Source organism: Hemitrygon akajei, chromosome 10 (genome assembly GCF_048418815.1).
Source record: "Hemitrygon akajei chromosome 10, sHemAka1.3, whole genome shotgun sequence".
Classification (NCBI taxonomy): Eukaryota; Metazoa; Chordata; class Chondrichthyes; order Myliobatiformes; family Dasyatidae; genus Hemitrygon; species Hemitrygon akajei.
In genome coordinates this window covers 147,930,016-147,944,274 of record NC_133133.1, presented here as the reverse complement: position 1 = coordinate 147,944,274, position 14,259 = coordinate 147,930,016, and the positions used below count along the sequence as shown (strand labels likewise).

The 14,259-nt window shown below is 35.7% G+C and overlaps 1 protein-coding gene across 1 annotated transcript in view; it reads left to right on the top strand.

Moving 5' to 3' along the window:
* The window catches only part of mkrn1 (makorin, ring finger protein, 1), a 58,494-nt gene extending 45,390 nt beyond the window's left edge, over positions 1 to 13,104 (top strand). Inside the window, exons 4-8 of the mRNA XM_073059299.1 lie at positions 3,626 to 3,852; positions 4,440 to 4,654; positions 5,491 to 5,601; positions 10,133 to 10,277; positions 11,066 to 13,104. Of these exons, the coding sequence (XP_072915400.1) occupies positions 3,626 to 3,852; positions 4,440 to 4,654; positions 5,491 to 5,601; positions 10,133 to 10,277; positions 11,066 to 11,275 (908 nt within the window). The 3' untranslated portion in view covers positions 11,276 to 13,104. The remainder of the gene's footprint in view (positions 1 to 3,625; positions 3,853 to 4,439; positions 4,655 to 5,490; positions 5,602 to 10,132; positions 10,278 to 11,065) is intronic.
* Positions 13,105 to 14,259: the final 1,155 nt, after the last annotated feature.

Genomic DNA, 14,259 nt, shown 5'->3' with positions numbered 1-14,259 from the left:
CTACCTAAGTCTCTCTGCAGGCTCTGTTTCCTCAACACCACCCATTCCTCCACCTATCTTTGTTTCATGACCAAATTTAGCCACAAATCCATTAGTCCAAATCATTGACATACATCATAAAAAGCAACAGTCCCAACACTGACCCCTGTGGAACCGGCAGCCAGCAGAATGGGTCCCTTTTTTCCCACTCTCTGTTTCCTGCCGATCAGCCAATGCTCCACCCATGCTACTAACTTCCCTCTAATTCCATGGGCTCTTGCTAAGCAGCCTCATGTGTGGCACCTTGTCAAAGGCTCTCTGAAAATCCAAGTACACCACCTCCACCGCATCTCCTTTGTCAACCCTGCTTGTAATTTCCTCAAAAAATTGCAGTAGGTTAGTCAGGCAGGATTTTCCTTTCAGGAAACCATGCTGGCTTTGGTATTGAGGCACATAGTTTTAAAGTAGGAAAATAGAATCGGGTACAGATTAGTCAGGATCTAAATGAATAATAGAAACAGCTCAAAGGACTTGCTCCAATTCTTTTAGCTCTTTCTCCCCCTTTCCCCATCTGACTTTGCTTGCTGCAGCTTTATTTTTGCCTTCTTTCTTGCTATCTTGATTATTTTTAAATAAGGTATCAGTCCAGAATTGATTATTGTAAAGTTTTGCCCTTAATTTGCGCAAATATTCCAAAATGCATATTTAAAGCAAAGTGTTGCAACAATAGCAAAGATTCTATAAAGGGGTTATTAATATTGAGCAAATAAAGTACATAGAACAAAGTACATAAATTGCCGAGTAAAGTACAATTGCAGTGCATAGTCAATCGGGGTGGCATGATAAATATTGTGATCAGTTATTGAGAAATGTGTGTATAAGAAAACTTGTTCTGGATTGGAATGATACTGCTACTTTAGAATAGTAAGCAGTTGAAAGTGTTTCATTACTTCTTTCAACTTTAAAATAATGTAAATGTCAGTTAAACCTGGGAAATGATAAACTGCACAGGGCAATACAAAAATTGTGATATATCCTTAGTTTTAAAAAAGAAAACTAAGAAATCAATTTCAGGATTTGTGTTTACTGATATCTGCTAACATTGATTATTAAATCATTTCCTGATACTGCAGTGCTGTCCAAGCATCTCTGTATTCTTCACTTGCAAAAGTAGTTATAAAATATTTTTTGTCATGTGTATATCAGCCAATATTATTTTAATAAAATGATCCTTCAGCAACTTGATGCTAGTGGATGTGATTGCCCAAAAAATTCTACAGCCTGATTTCCAGTCACAGAATGCAGTGCTCTATCATACAACTGTTCAAATGCTCAATAAATGCAAAATATGCTCTATATTTGAGGAATAATGTATGAGCCTCATGAGGTAAGAAAGCATCCTCCAAATATGTAGCAAAGATTTCCTTTAAATTTAATCCTTTGGAATAAGTATTTTGATTTGGTGTTTACTGCTGAATGTAAAAACATCTATGATTCCAGGTGTTTTAATTTTCTTATGCAATCCTAAAATTGCTGACCATCTTTACAGTGTCAGCTTTTTAAATATTGTGCAAGTTGTTTGAGAACATTTGGTCCTATGGCTTATGTTTGAGTTGATTTTATTACTTATGTTATGTAGAAATGATCCTGGACTGACTGAATTACCTTTAGCTTAGGCATTGATTTTGTTTTTAGCCAAAATAATATTTAAAAACTAAAGGCATGTCCTGTTATAAGGTTTAAAGTGTTCTAAACCTTTAATAAGTATCAAGACATAACTGACTGGAAGTGGTATTTTAAGTTAACTTTTATTGTAATGGTTTTTGTTTTCTTATTTGTAAAATAGCTCTTCAGTAATGATGCAGCAAACAGTAGTAATGTTTTACTGATAACATTTCAGAAATAATCATAGCTATTATATTTCTTTGATTTAATAAAGAAAATTAAAAATCAACATCCTGTGGTTTATGCTGCTTTTATGGAAATTTGTAATTGATAACAATACAGGTGAAAGGTGTGAATGGCCCAGGAAGCTGCGACTCTGGAAATTTTACACTTTCTTTGGATCCTTGTAATGAAAATATCTTGGAGAAGAGCTGAGTTTTTGAGTGAACCAAATACAGAGAAGGACTGTAAAAACAACTACTTGATTATACACTGATATTAATACACTAAATGCTTCCTTTTGTGACATCATAAACTTGAATATTAGCTGTTCCAACACCAGCAGCGTTTGGCCTGCTACTACATTTAACATTTTGTTCTTGTGTATATACAGCAAACTCACTTTGCAATAGTACTCCATACTAGGGAAAAAACAAGTTATTATCCATTTAATGGTAGAACCTTGTTTGGAATTTTCTAAAACAGCACTTCACTCAAACATCTAATTGAACTTGAACCAAGGAATTGAATCCACACCAAATAATAAAGTTGTTTTGTTCTAGATAAGGAGCTAGTCTTGGTGCCAAAAGGAACAGCAACAGGCTTTGTAGGATCTGTCTAGCAAGAAATTATAGAGAGAAGATGAGGGATTATTGAGTTACCTGCAAACTTTCTTGAACTTAAAAATTGTAACAACTCTGGCTAGTTGTGATTGAAATTTTACAGCCCTGGTACACGTGGACAGGAGTCATATACAAGCCATACATGATCTTTTTGTCTGCTGTTTACTATACATAGCGGAGTTGAGAATGAGATCTATCTGACTCGTACAATACCAGATGTGAGTGAATTGTTACCTATTTTTAAACCTGGTCTACACATTAATCTGCATGTATTTTGATAATTAATAGTCAAAAATAAGATTGTACTGCTGACAATTTTATTTGCCTGAGACAAGCTTGTATTCTATCATGTGTGCAATAAATATCTGCTAGTAATGGCTTATAGAAATCTAGGTTGAAACTGTTCTGAGAAGTAAAATGATGGCTGTATTTTGAAAAATGTTTTATCTGATTTTCTTGCATCCATGTAAAAATATCAGCCATATAGTTTGTTGTTTTGTGATTCTACTGTTGTGCCTCCCATGTGTTTTTAAAACAAAAGGTGCCAGTAAATTGCCCACTTTGATCTCATTAAATGATCAGGAGGTCAGAGATAGCTTAGGGCTAGGAACCCTCTCCTTTCTAGTAGAAAATGCTTAAGCTTTCATTTACTTGGGCCTGAACTTTAACAATTAGAGTTGATTAGTATGTTGGGCCTGTAGACTATTTCTATCCAGGTTGAATGGTAGTGTACAAGTAATTTGGGAGCAAGCTCCTCCTTAGAATGTAATCTTTGTAGCTTGCTCATCTCAGACATTGTAAATAAAACATTTCTTTCTCCTTCAGGAGAAGGTTACTAACTGTTGCTCATTAGGTGCTCACGATCAACATTTCTGGAATACATGCACACTACATTCTGGAATTTTTGTTTAAGAGAAGCTTTAATTAGTAACTAAGTTTGGCAACCAAATTAACTCCTCATCCACCCACCTCAACTTCCCCATCAGAACATTACTGCCTTTTCTTGCGTCATTTCTATAAGTCTATTGGATGATATTTTAATATGGTCTAAATAGTGAATTGAAATTGGACTTTTGATACACTATTGTAAGGTCCTGTTGGTAATTAGTTACAGGATCATTTAAAAATTCTCATTACAGCTGTACCAACTTACCAGGAAGCAAGAATGGAAAAGTTAATAATAGAAGAGAGCATTGAGGCCACACAGACTGTTGAAGAAGTTAAGAAACAAATGTGTCCATATGCTGCTTTGGGAGAGTGCCGATATGGTGTGAACTGTGTTTACCTCCATGGAGATGTATGCGATATGTGTGGCCTGCAGGTTCTTCACCCAACTGATGCCTCTCAAAGATCAGACCACATAAAGGCAAGTAATTGAACAACAAGGAGAGAGTTATATTGTGCTTAAGATCCTTTAAATTGGTATATGATGGTAAAATGAAGACAGGTTTAAAGTGTGGTTAATCACCTTGCCTATTTGTTCCATTTGTAATAAAATATAACTGCTGGATTAAAATTTGCACTGGAATTCATATTTGAGCCATTTGCTCTACACCAATTCCTCCTGCTGCTTGTTCATATTTAATACAGCTAATAGTCCATGAAACACTGGATTTATTTAAACTATCTGTAGTAATGCTATACTGAAGCCAAAGTATATCGAACTATGTAGCTGATGGCAAGATTATGGTTGTAAACAGTGCTAAGGAATATGTTAAGTAAGTTTGAGTACTTCAGAAGTTAGATTTTGAATTATGTATTAGAATATTTGAACATATTGATTTTAATTATGTATGGTTGTAATCTTGGATGCTATTTTTGATTGAGATTTTAAGCAAAAATCTTAGAAAATGTAACATTTTCATGTAGCGTTTACTTTTAGAATGTGAATGTCAACAATGTTTAATTTACATTTCTTAAAATTGCAATATTGCATTTTTTGACTTTTTATAGGCTTGTATTGAGGCCCATGAGAAGGACATGGAACTATCTTTTGCCATTCAACGCAGCAAGGACATTATATGTGGCATCTGCATGGAAGTAATATACGAGAAAACAAATGCAAGTGAGCGGCGTTTTGGAATCATGTCCAACTGCAGTCATACCTACTGTCTCAATTGTATTCGAAAATGGAGGAGTGCTAAACAATTTGAAAATAAAATTGTAAAGTAAGTCCTTTGAAAAGACAAATCTCTTGAGCCTACTTTGTTTTTCAATAAAGATCAAAAATGTTATACTTCCTATTCCTGCCTGTTCTAAGTAAGCTTGTACCACTTTGCTTACAAAATATTTAACTTTGCATTAAAATTCTTCCAAGTCTTTGTCTACTCAAGCTCCAAAGACTCCTAATTCTCAGAGGGCAATAAAACTTGCCTTATCTGTCTTAAATAGATGACCTCTTTTAAATTTGGATTGAAATTTTCATTTATAATTGCTTAGCTTTAATTTATAATTACTGATGTTTGTGTTGCAGATCTACTCTCAGTAATTTACTGTCCTGTCTATATACATTCTTTCAATTAAATTATATGTTCAAATTTGCTTTGGAGGAGAAAGGGTCCCAGAGTGCATCCCTCAAGCAATTAAAAAACATTCTAACTAGTTGGAGTGGGTTGCTGCAGTGGTGTGGTGCAATGTTGCACCATTGTCTCTATATCTACAGGACATGTCAGGTAAAGTTTACTTGAATATGGGAAAAGATTCAAGCCAAGTATGAATTCATCAAAAGGAAAACCAGAAGACAAAATATATTTATCACTCTTCCGGTAATTTAAGTTTAAGCAAATGACGGAATCCTAATTTAGTTGTTTCCAGTTCAGAATGCAAATACTGTGTTGTGCTGCTATCCATTTAAAGTCATTAAAATTTCGGTTTCTGTGTGAAGTTACATATTCAGCAGTTTTCTGATTATGTAAAGAAAATTAGGCCTTTCTTTAACTTTCCTGTACATCTCAGATAGATTTATAGTATTGCCATTGTAATTCTTCACCATTTTATTTTTCAGATCCTGTCCGGAATGTCGAATTACATCAAATTTTGTCATTCCTAGTGAATATTGGGTGGAAGACAAGGAAGAAAAACAGAAACTTATCAAGAAGTATAAAGAAGCAATGAGGTAAAATTGACTATGATACATCTCCAGTCTAAGTGTTTATATTATTGCAGCCACTATTTTTTATATGTTTTCTGTTTCCCATACTAATGTTCATGTAGTCCTACAAAACTTAAGTACAGAAAAAAATATGCAAATGTAGTTGTACCATCTTTATAATTCATTTTGCCTAAAATTATAATGCTGATTAAGTCAGTGACCAGCAGTAAATGGGTGTAGATTTGCTCATTCTTGCTGCCCTTCCCTGTATTTTTCATATATTGACTGTATCTCAAGCTAGACAAGACAGAAAGTGGAAATTAGCTTAACCAGTTGGAACTTGAAGAATGTCAAAAATGTACCCCTCTTAGTTTTTATCTTATTAGCACCAAAGCATCTACTTTAAAACAACCGTCCATGTACACTAAGCATTACATGTTTTTAATGCTATTGTGGAAGCTTTTGTTCCTATACAGGAAGTTCTATGTCATCAGAATCTGGTTTATTATCACTGACTTACAATGTAAATTTTATTGTCCTGCAGCAGCAGTATTGTGCAAAGAAATAAAATTACCGTAACTTGCGAAATATTTAGTACAAAAAGAATAATGAGATAATATTCACGGCAGAGAAGAAGCTGTTTTTTGTTTTGCTGAGTGTGGGTCTTTATGCAAAATGCAGTTAAAATCTCAGAGCAAGGAAATGAAGAATATTTGCTGTAGAACACCAGCTAATGCTGTACTTAACTGTGGAGGAAATTTTGTATCAAATCCTGATTCCTATTTTATGCAAGAAACATTCTTTGGGTCTTCAGTATGTTGAACTGTGTTAATGATCTAGTTAGGATTGGGAGGATGTAATGTGAATCCTTGATATCCGTGTTAAAATGGTGTATGTCACTGCCAAGGACTGGAATTGTTGCCATTGAGTAGGAGGCAGAAAGCTTCCTTCTCAATCTATTACAGTGCAAGAGTAAAGGTATTCACAGCATTAACAAAAGGAGTTCCAAGATAGTTCTGTTGATGACAAAGTATGATCACATACTGAATATTCGTGCAACTGAAGGTAGTGTCTGGCTTTGAGCAAGAACCAGATGAAACAGGGTGGTAATGTGAGTTTTGAAGAGGAAACTTGTTTCAAGAGGATATGGATGGCCAAGTGAGTGAGCAGATGAAATGTAATATGGAAAAAATGAAGTAACTACTTTGTTAAAAAAAAATACAGAAAATAAGAGTGTTACTGAACTGGTAAGAGGTTGAGAATTAGTGATGTTCAAAGGGATTGACTTGGTGTTCTTGTGCACAAATCGGTGAAATAGAAGGTGCAGGTACAACAAACAATAGAGAACCAAGAGGTATTTTGACCTTTGCTGTACAAAGATTTGGTTACCAGGAAAAGCATTTTATTGAAAATTGATAAAACCATGGTGAGACTGGAACTGGGGTTTATCTACAGAATTGGTCTCCCTACCCAAGGAAAGATATATTTGCCAATAGATGCAATATAAATAAGATTTATCAGATTGTTTCCTGGGATTGTCATGTGAGGAGAACTTAAACGGACTTACATGCATTCTAAGGCAACATGAGTGAATCTGCAGATGCTGGAAATAAATAATAACACAAAATGCTGGCAGAACTCAGCAGGCCAGACAGCATCTATGGGAGGAGGTAGTGATGACTTTTCGGGCCGAAACCCTTCATCAGGAGTGATGAAGAGTTTTGGCCCGAAACGTCGTCACTACCTCCTCCCATAGATGCTGTCTGGCCTGCTGAGATCTGCCAGTATTTTGTGTTCTTAAATGCATTCTCTTGGGTTTACTGGAATGAGAGGTGATTTCATTTGAAACATTTGCAATTCTGAAAGTGCTTTTAAGTGTGTATGTTATTGCTAGGGGATATGGGGTGATGATAATATAAAATTGCTGTTCATCTTAATGATGGAAGTCATGCCAGAGGCAAAGTGGCCTATAACTACTTCCATTCATTCCTTAGAAGATTGTCGTTTTCCAGCTTGCATGGCATTATTGTTGGCAATAGCCACTGTTGAAAACTCTTCGAAGTGCTGTAATGTTTAACGTTGAAAACATTCTGCACCTGTGCGCTGGTGATAAAAAGGAGTGAATATTTAAGATGTATTACTTTGTGCTGCTCGAGTAAATTGGTTTTCCCTGGATGATGTTGACCTAACGTCTGACCAATTCTAACAAATGAAGTATGTTCTATTAGGCTTCTTTTCTGCACCTAGTAAAAAGGCTTGAGGATATAGGCATGTCATAATGAAGAATTCCTGACGAATGGTGCCTGACTTGCCTCTATAATCAATAATAGTCCAATTTAATTTCCTGAATAGTGATATTTTGTTTTGAGTAACAGTTATTGACTATTGAGCAGAGGTGCTATTGGTGAGCATCTGTGTTGCTTGAATTTTTCTCCAGGATCAGGAGATGTGACTGGAACTGAGTACAGCCATCATCTTATATATTCAGTTTCACACTTTATAATGGAGAAAGGTCATTTATGAAATAACTCGATACCTGGATTAAGAACTCTGCATTTTGGAGCGCCTGCAGCAATCACTGGAGACTAAATTGTCCTCCAACAATCATAGCCATGTTCTTTTTTTTCTGATACTTATTTTTTTTGCTATGGTTATATTTTAAATATTTGAATCCAGCCTTGATGTTGAGAGTAGTGAAATTTGTCTCAATTCTAAAATTCTGCATTTTGGATCAAGTCTGCAATGAGCTCTGGAGACTGTATGAAATCCAAGATGATCATAGAGCTAGGGGTCAGTAGGTTGTGCTTCATAGCACTGTCAATGAACTCTTCTATTATTCTGCTGGCAATAAATTATTCAATTAGTTTTGTTCAACATTTTGTACACAGGAAGCAAGGAGGGCCGTCCATCAAACAAAATTTGGTCCTTCAGTATAGGGTGTCAACCTAGCTTTACAAAGCTGCATTCTTAAGGATCAAATGGGCAATTTTCCATTATTGTAACTATACAGAAGCTGGTTCTAAAGCGTAGCTTCACCGATGTGACAGTGCTGTGGCTTGTTTTGGCTGTCACCATCTATGACAGTGATAGCCTGGCAGTTGAGTCCTTCAGAATTCTGCTAGCTTTGCCATTATTGGTGATGTTGACTTAGTCATAGTAGTAATATAGCAATCGAAACCGACCCTTCAGCCCAAGCTATCCATGCCAGCCAAGATGCCCAACTAAGCTTGTTCTATTGGCCCTCAATTGTCAGTTGAGGGAGTGCAGAAGGTCATGACATCGGTAAAGCAGAATTAATAATGAAGATACTTGGGACTATTCATTCCTTATTGTATAACTCTTCAGCCCTCTGTGCAAAATGGTGGTGAATTTGGAGATGTTGGCTGAAATGTGTGATTGCTCTGCCCAATAACTGCATGAATTCCATTGCAAGTCTAGAAATGGTGTATTTTTGCAGAGTTTTGTTGAATCTCATGCCTAGGATCAATTTTGGTAATCCTTCCAACTTTATTGTATTGGCTTTGATTTAGGTCGTTTGTTGGAATTGTGTGGCTTTCTAAAATTTCAGAATCTGCCACATTGCTGTGGCTCTGGATACACCAGACAAGTAATAAATATCAGTGAACTAGAAAGGGCTTTTATGTGGTTATTTTTGTTATGTTTATCACTTAATTTCATTTAAGTGAATTACTGCATTAGCGGAATTTTGGTTTGTAAATGGGCAGCTAGTAAAATTGCTGCCTCGGAGTGCCAGGATGCTGAGCTCGGCTCCTGCTGTGTGGTGTTTTGGCTTTCTTGCTGTGAGTTTCTTCTGGGTGCTCTGATTTCTCCACACATCACAAAGATACCTGAACTGCTAACTGCCCACTTTAAGTCCAAATTCAAGTTCCTTCCACTCTTGAAAATTATTACATTCTTCATTACAAATTATTTCTTTGACATTTTCTGCTCTTGTATCACATAAAATTAATCAATACTATGATATTGTTAAATCCCAAATCTGAAATTAATTCTACTCAAATCAAATTCTAACAAAGAGATATTCAGTAAAATGGCCAGTATATTATTTGGCTTGGTTTCAGTATCTTCAGTAAAAGAATCTGCTGACAGTCTTGGAGAAGTTCATGTCCATACTGTAGCCAAGTGCCAGTTCCAGCACAGATCAAATGGATTTCCATGGCCATTACTTGAATCAGAGCAACATTGATGCTTTTTGTGAAAACCAACACAACAGAACTTGGGTCATTTTCAGATTTGTATTTAAGCCACTATATTGAATCAGAGGCTTCAGGGAATTGGTTTCTACAGTATAAAGATGCAGTTACGTAATGTGAGCTTGATGATACAGGTAAGGCACCAAAGTGCATTCAAGTAGACAGATGGCATTTTCTGATTGTGCTTAACATTGATTCATTGTTGGTAATGCTTCCCATGCAATTAATAACTACTGATAGGACTATGTGAATTAAAAATGACTTGATTTATAGATGAATGTTGCTGTACCTACAGATGCTTTCAGAATTTGTTCAGTAAACATTTATCTTTTGCTCTGCAGCAATAAAGCGTGTCGATATTTTGATCAGGGGCGTGGGACCTGTCCCTTTGGAGTGAACTGTTTCTACAAGCATGCATACCCTGATGGCCGCTTGGAAGAGCCTCAACCACAAAGGAAGCCAATTGGATCAATGGGTAGATACCGGGTAAGGACATTATAAAAAGTCACCTGTTTTAAGAAAGTTTACTTGTGTTATTGCTTGTATGAGTAGTTAAAAGGAGATTTAAAAACCCAGAAACACTCAGTAGATAGTGAGAGAGAAACAGTTTCAGATTGCTGACCTTACATCAGAACTAATTGGAACCTATTATGGAGCATCTGGAGCTACATCACATATTGTTTCTAACCAACTGATGTAGAACAAAACTATGATAGATGTGGATTTTCATATTTATCCATATTTTCATGTAGATCATGTATTAATCCTTATACTAAATTGTATGATATTAATATAAAATAATTTAAACTGCATATGTTAAAAGCTCTGTTCTTTATCTGAGAGAAAATTATACTTTAATTTCATTTGTAAATGCCACCTATTAAACGCAACATGGAAATATTAAATCATCCTCATTTACATTAGAAATCATCCTCATTACATTAGTTTTGTGTTATTTTGTATCAGTACAATTGGAAGGCAAAATTGAGATGACTTTCCTTCATTAATCTCATTACTATGTTGTTTCTTGACGTCTACCAACTTCATGAAGTACATCAAAGAAGTCTGAATGTATCTGTTCAGACTGGGGGAGGAAAAAAAGCATAATTTTAAGTTTTATCGTTGTGGTGTTGGTAAAATGAAGAAAGTGAATAATTAATCCATTTAGTCATCAATCTGAAATAAGGTAACAATATACTCTGGAGGCTAATTCAACATCAACTAGTTGTTAATTCAAGCTTTTGAATTGTTTACAACCATATGTTTTGTCACAGAACCAACGGAGGGCACATTTCTGGGATTTCATTGAAGAGAGAGCAAGTGCTGATTCCTATGAAGATGATGAAATGGTCACCTTTGAGCTTGGTGAAGTGCTACTAATGCTTTTAGCAGATGGTCCTGATGATGACTTTTCAGATTCTGGTGATGAGTGGGACTTGTTCCATGATGAAATGGATGTTGATTATTATGAATTTGACCTATAGCACCCAATGTTGATTTTGGACTGTCTGTTCTTTGTTTCTTTAGACAGTAGCTTTTCCTGTGTTGTGGCAGTGCCATATTGTCTTAGGCAGGCCAAGCACTCTGGGTGCAGTTTCACTTTGGACGTTTGTGCAGAGTTCTTTGTCAGTAGTACATCAAAAAAGAAACTTGTTCCTTGTAAGTTAAATTAACTTGCTTTGCTCAAGGTGATAAGGTATAAGATAAATATAGCAACTGACTATATTTATTCATGTGGAAATAGAGATGGGTTTAGGTACCTGACCTAACATTGGGTATCTGTCCTTGATGGTTCTGAAAGTGATATTAACACTTACAAAACCCTGAGATCAGCAAAGGACCACGTAGACCTTAATTCATCTGATAGCTTGTGTTATTCCATATGACACGCTATCCACGCTCTGCATTTGTTTTTAAAGAGGGTGTCCTGCAGTCAGTGGCCTTTAAGAGTCTGGGTATAAAGTAATTATGATTAACAACCATTGTCTTTTCCTGTCTTTCTATTTTTTTTAATTTTATATAGTATGCTAATAGAGCTCAGGAACCTTGCTAAGAGCTACTGAGTAGAAAGTGAGGGAGCTGAACCAGCACACCACTGAAGCAAGGAGCTGGCTTCATTTCTGGACTTTCGCTCCCACGTACTGTATGGTTGAACAACTCCCTCTTGAACATATGTCATCAATCAGCACTCAGTTTATACAAAAATATTTTTTAAAGAAACTCTAATAGATCAGAAAGAAGAGGATGTTAATCAGAATTATTCTGTGGCTTAGTCTCAAAGAAGGATTCCACTGTTAAGATTCCACTTTATGTATACAATTCAGAAAGGTTGTTTGCCATGATAAAATGAATTGATGGCATTTTAAAAATGAAACAAAACTTGATATAGTACTACCAGATTCTACAAAAATGTGAGGTTAGCTATTCCATATAATGTTTTTTTATTTATTAACTATTGGCTATTCTGACTGACATTTCCATGTTAGTTGTCTTATTTAAATTCTAATCTAGATTAAAAATAATAATTATAGAATTACTGAAATCATCATATTTATCCCTGTTCTTTGTAAAATGCCATCTCACTTTGTAACTTATTACAAGTTTATCTGACCGAATTCACTTCAGATTCCATTTTGATTCTTAAAATATAGAATGTTCTTGGTGAAACTGATTTGATCTGCTGTTTGAGAATGATCAGAGTGAGTATTTCATAATTCATCAATTTCAGGCTAAATGTGTAAATTTGCAGATTCAGACAGATGAACATCCACTATTCGCTCCTTTTATAAATGCTCACATGTTAACTAATTGATGGATGGGTTGAAAATGCTGAGTCAGTGAATGAAATTCAGTCAAAAGTACCTATTTCTACCACCTTGTATAAATATATTGAAATTCCACATCCTCAGTCTCTGGCTTCATGGTATCTGCACAATATGAACTCATTTGCAGACTGAAAATTAGCATCCGTGTTCTTATTATCCTTTAGAGGATATTAGGATTCTGTGATTATTTTTAATGAAAGCATGAGAAGCTGAGTTTTGTGGCATGACTTGGATATGTGAAAATGCAAATTAGCCCCTATCCCTTTTTGTGGAACTGCACGTGAGGTCTGATTTTGTGAAGAGGTTTTGCTGTTGTGAGCCTATTCATCTTGGCAATGAAAGTGGAAGTAAATGTAGATTGCCAAAGCTGTTTGAGATCAGTTACCCATACCTCTGGAAATGCAGCTGGAACAGATGCCCTTTAAAATGTCATAATATGAGTTTAAAAAAAAACAGCATTTTTCTAAATAAATATCTTTTGCTCTAAACTTTGTTGTTTGTCTCCTCTATCCCTGGACTTAAGAGGAAAACAATGTTCTCTTCATAAGAATTGCAGCTGAGAGAGCCTAATGGAGGGGCAGCATATGCCTTAATGATGGTGAAAAGTAGTAGGAGAGGCAAGAAGCAAATTATTTTTTCACAGAATATACAACCTCATTGATCTTTGTGGCTGACTCAGTTAAATTTCTGGCCACTGAATATTAGTAATGGGAACTTTGGAAATAAAGAGTCATACACACAAAGTCTGCATTAATGATCAACAACCCATTTGCTTGGATCTTAATTTATTCACCGCACACAAGTTTAAAATTTACAGTGGCCAATTCATCCCACAGAGGACAGCATCCAAAATCAAGATTTAACTGTCAGGCTCTATTAGCTTTTACAATGTTATTACTATTTTAATAATGTAGTAATGATATTTTATTTCACAAGGATGTTGTTTGATACTCCTGTGTTCCTGTGATAAGATCACTAGTGTCCAACAACCATGGCTGTCAGTTTCAACATTGGCTTGTACCTGTGGAAAATTGCCTAGCTATATACTCAGAAGCTAATAAGAATAAATTCAGACTAGTGAATTACGGTTCCATCTGACACCAGCAATGTGATGGAACGTGTTGTAACGGTGCTATCAGAAAGCATTCGCTAATAACTTGCTCATCACCATTTGCTTTGAGTTTTCAGGACCATTTGGCCTGAGATGTTATTTAGCCTTCATACGACTTTGGAGGTGAAGTGAGAGTGAAAACACTTAATAAAGGTTGCATTTGACAAAATATTTTTACTGGAGCTCACTGATACCACAAGTCAAGTAAAATTGAGGGGGAAACCTGAATTGGAGTGGTACTAACATTCTTGCAGGGAAGTTTGCTAATGCTTCTTGGGGGGCTTTAAACTAAATTTGCAGGGGGCAGGGATTAGGAATGTGAGAGAGGATAGCGAGAGGAAGAATAAAGGACAGGTGGGGACTACACGGTTCCGGAATATTAAGTGTAGTAAAAGAAGGTGGGGTGGAACAAGTGATAAGGAGGACTCATGTACAGAGGGATGGTCTGACGGAACATGGAGTTAAATGTGTTGAAAGAATAAGTAAATTTAAGAAGGACAACAAAATTCTAGGGGCGTATAGCCCGATGGGA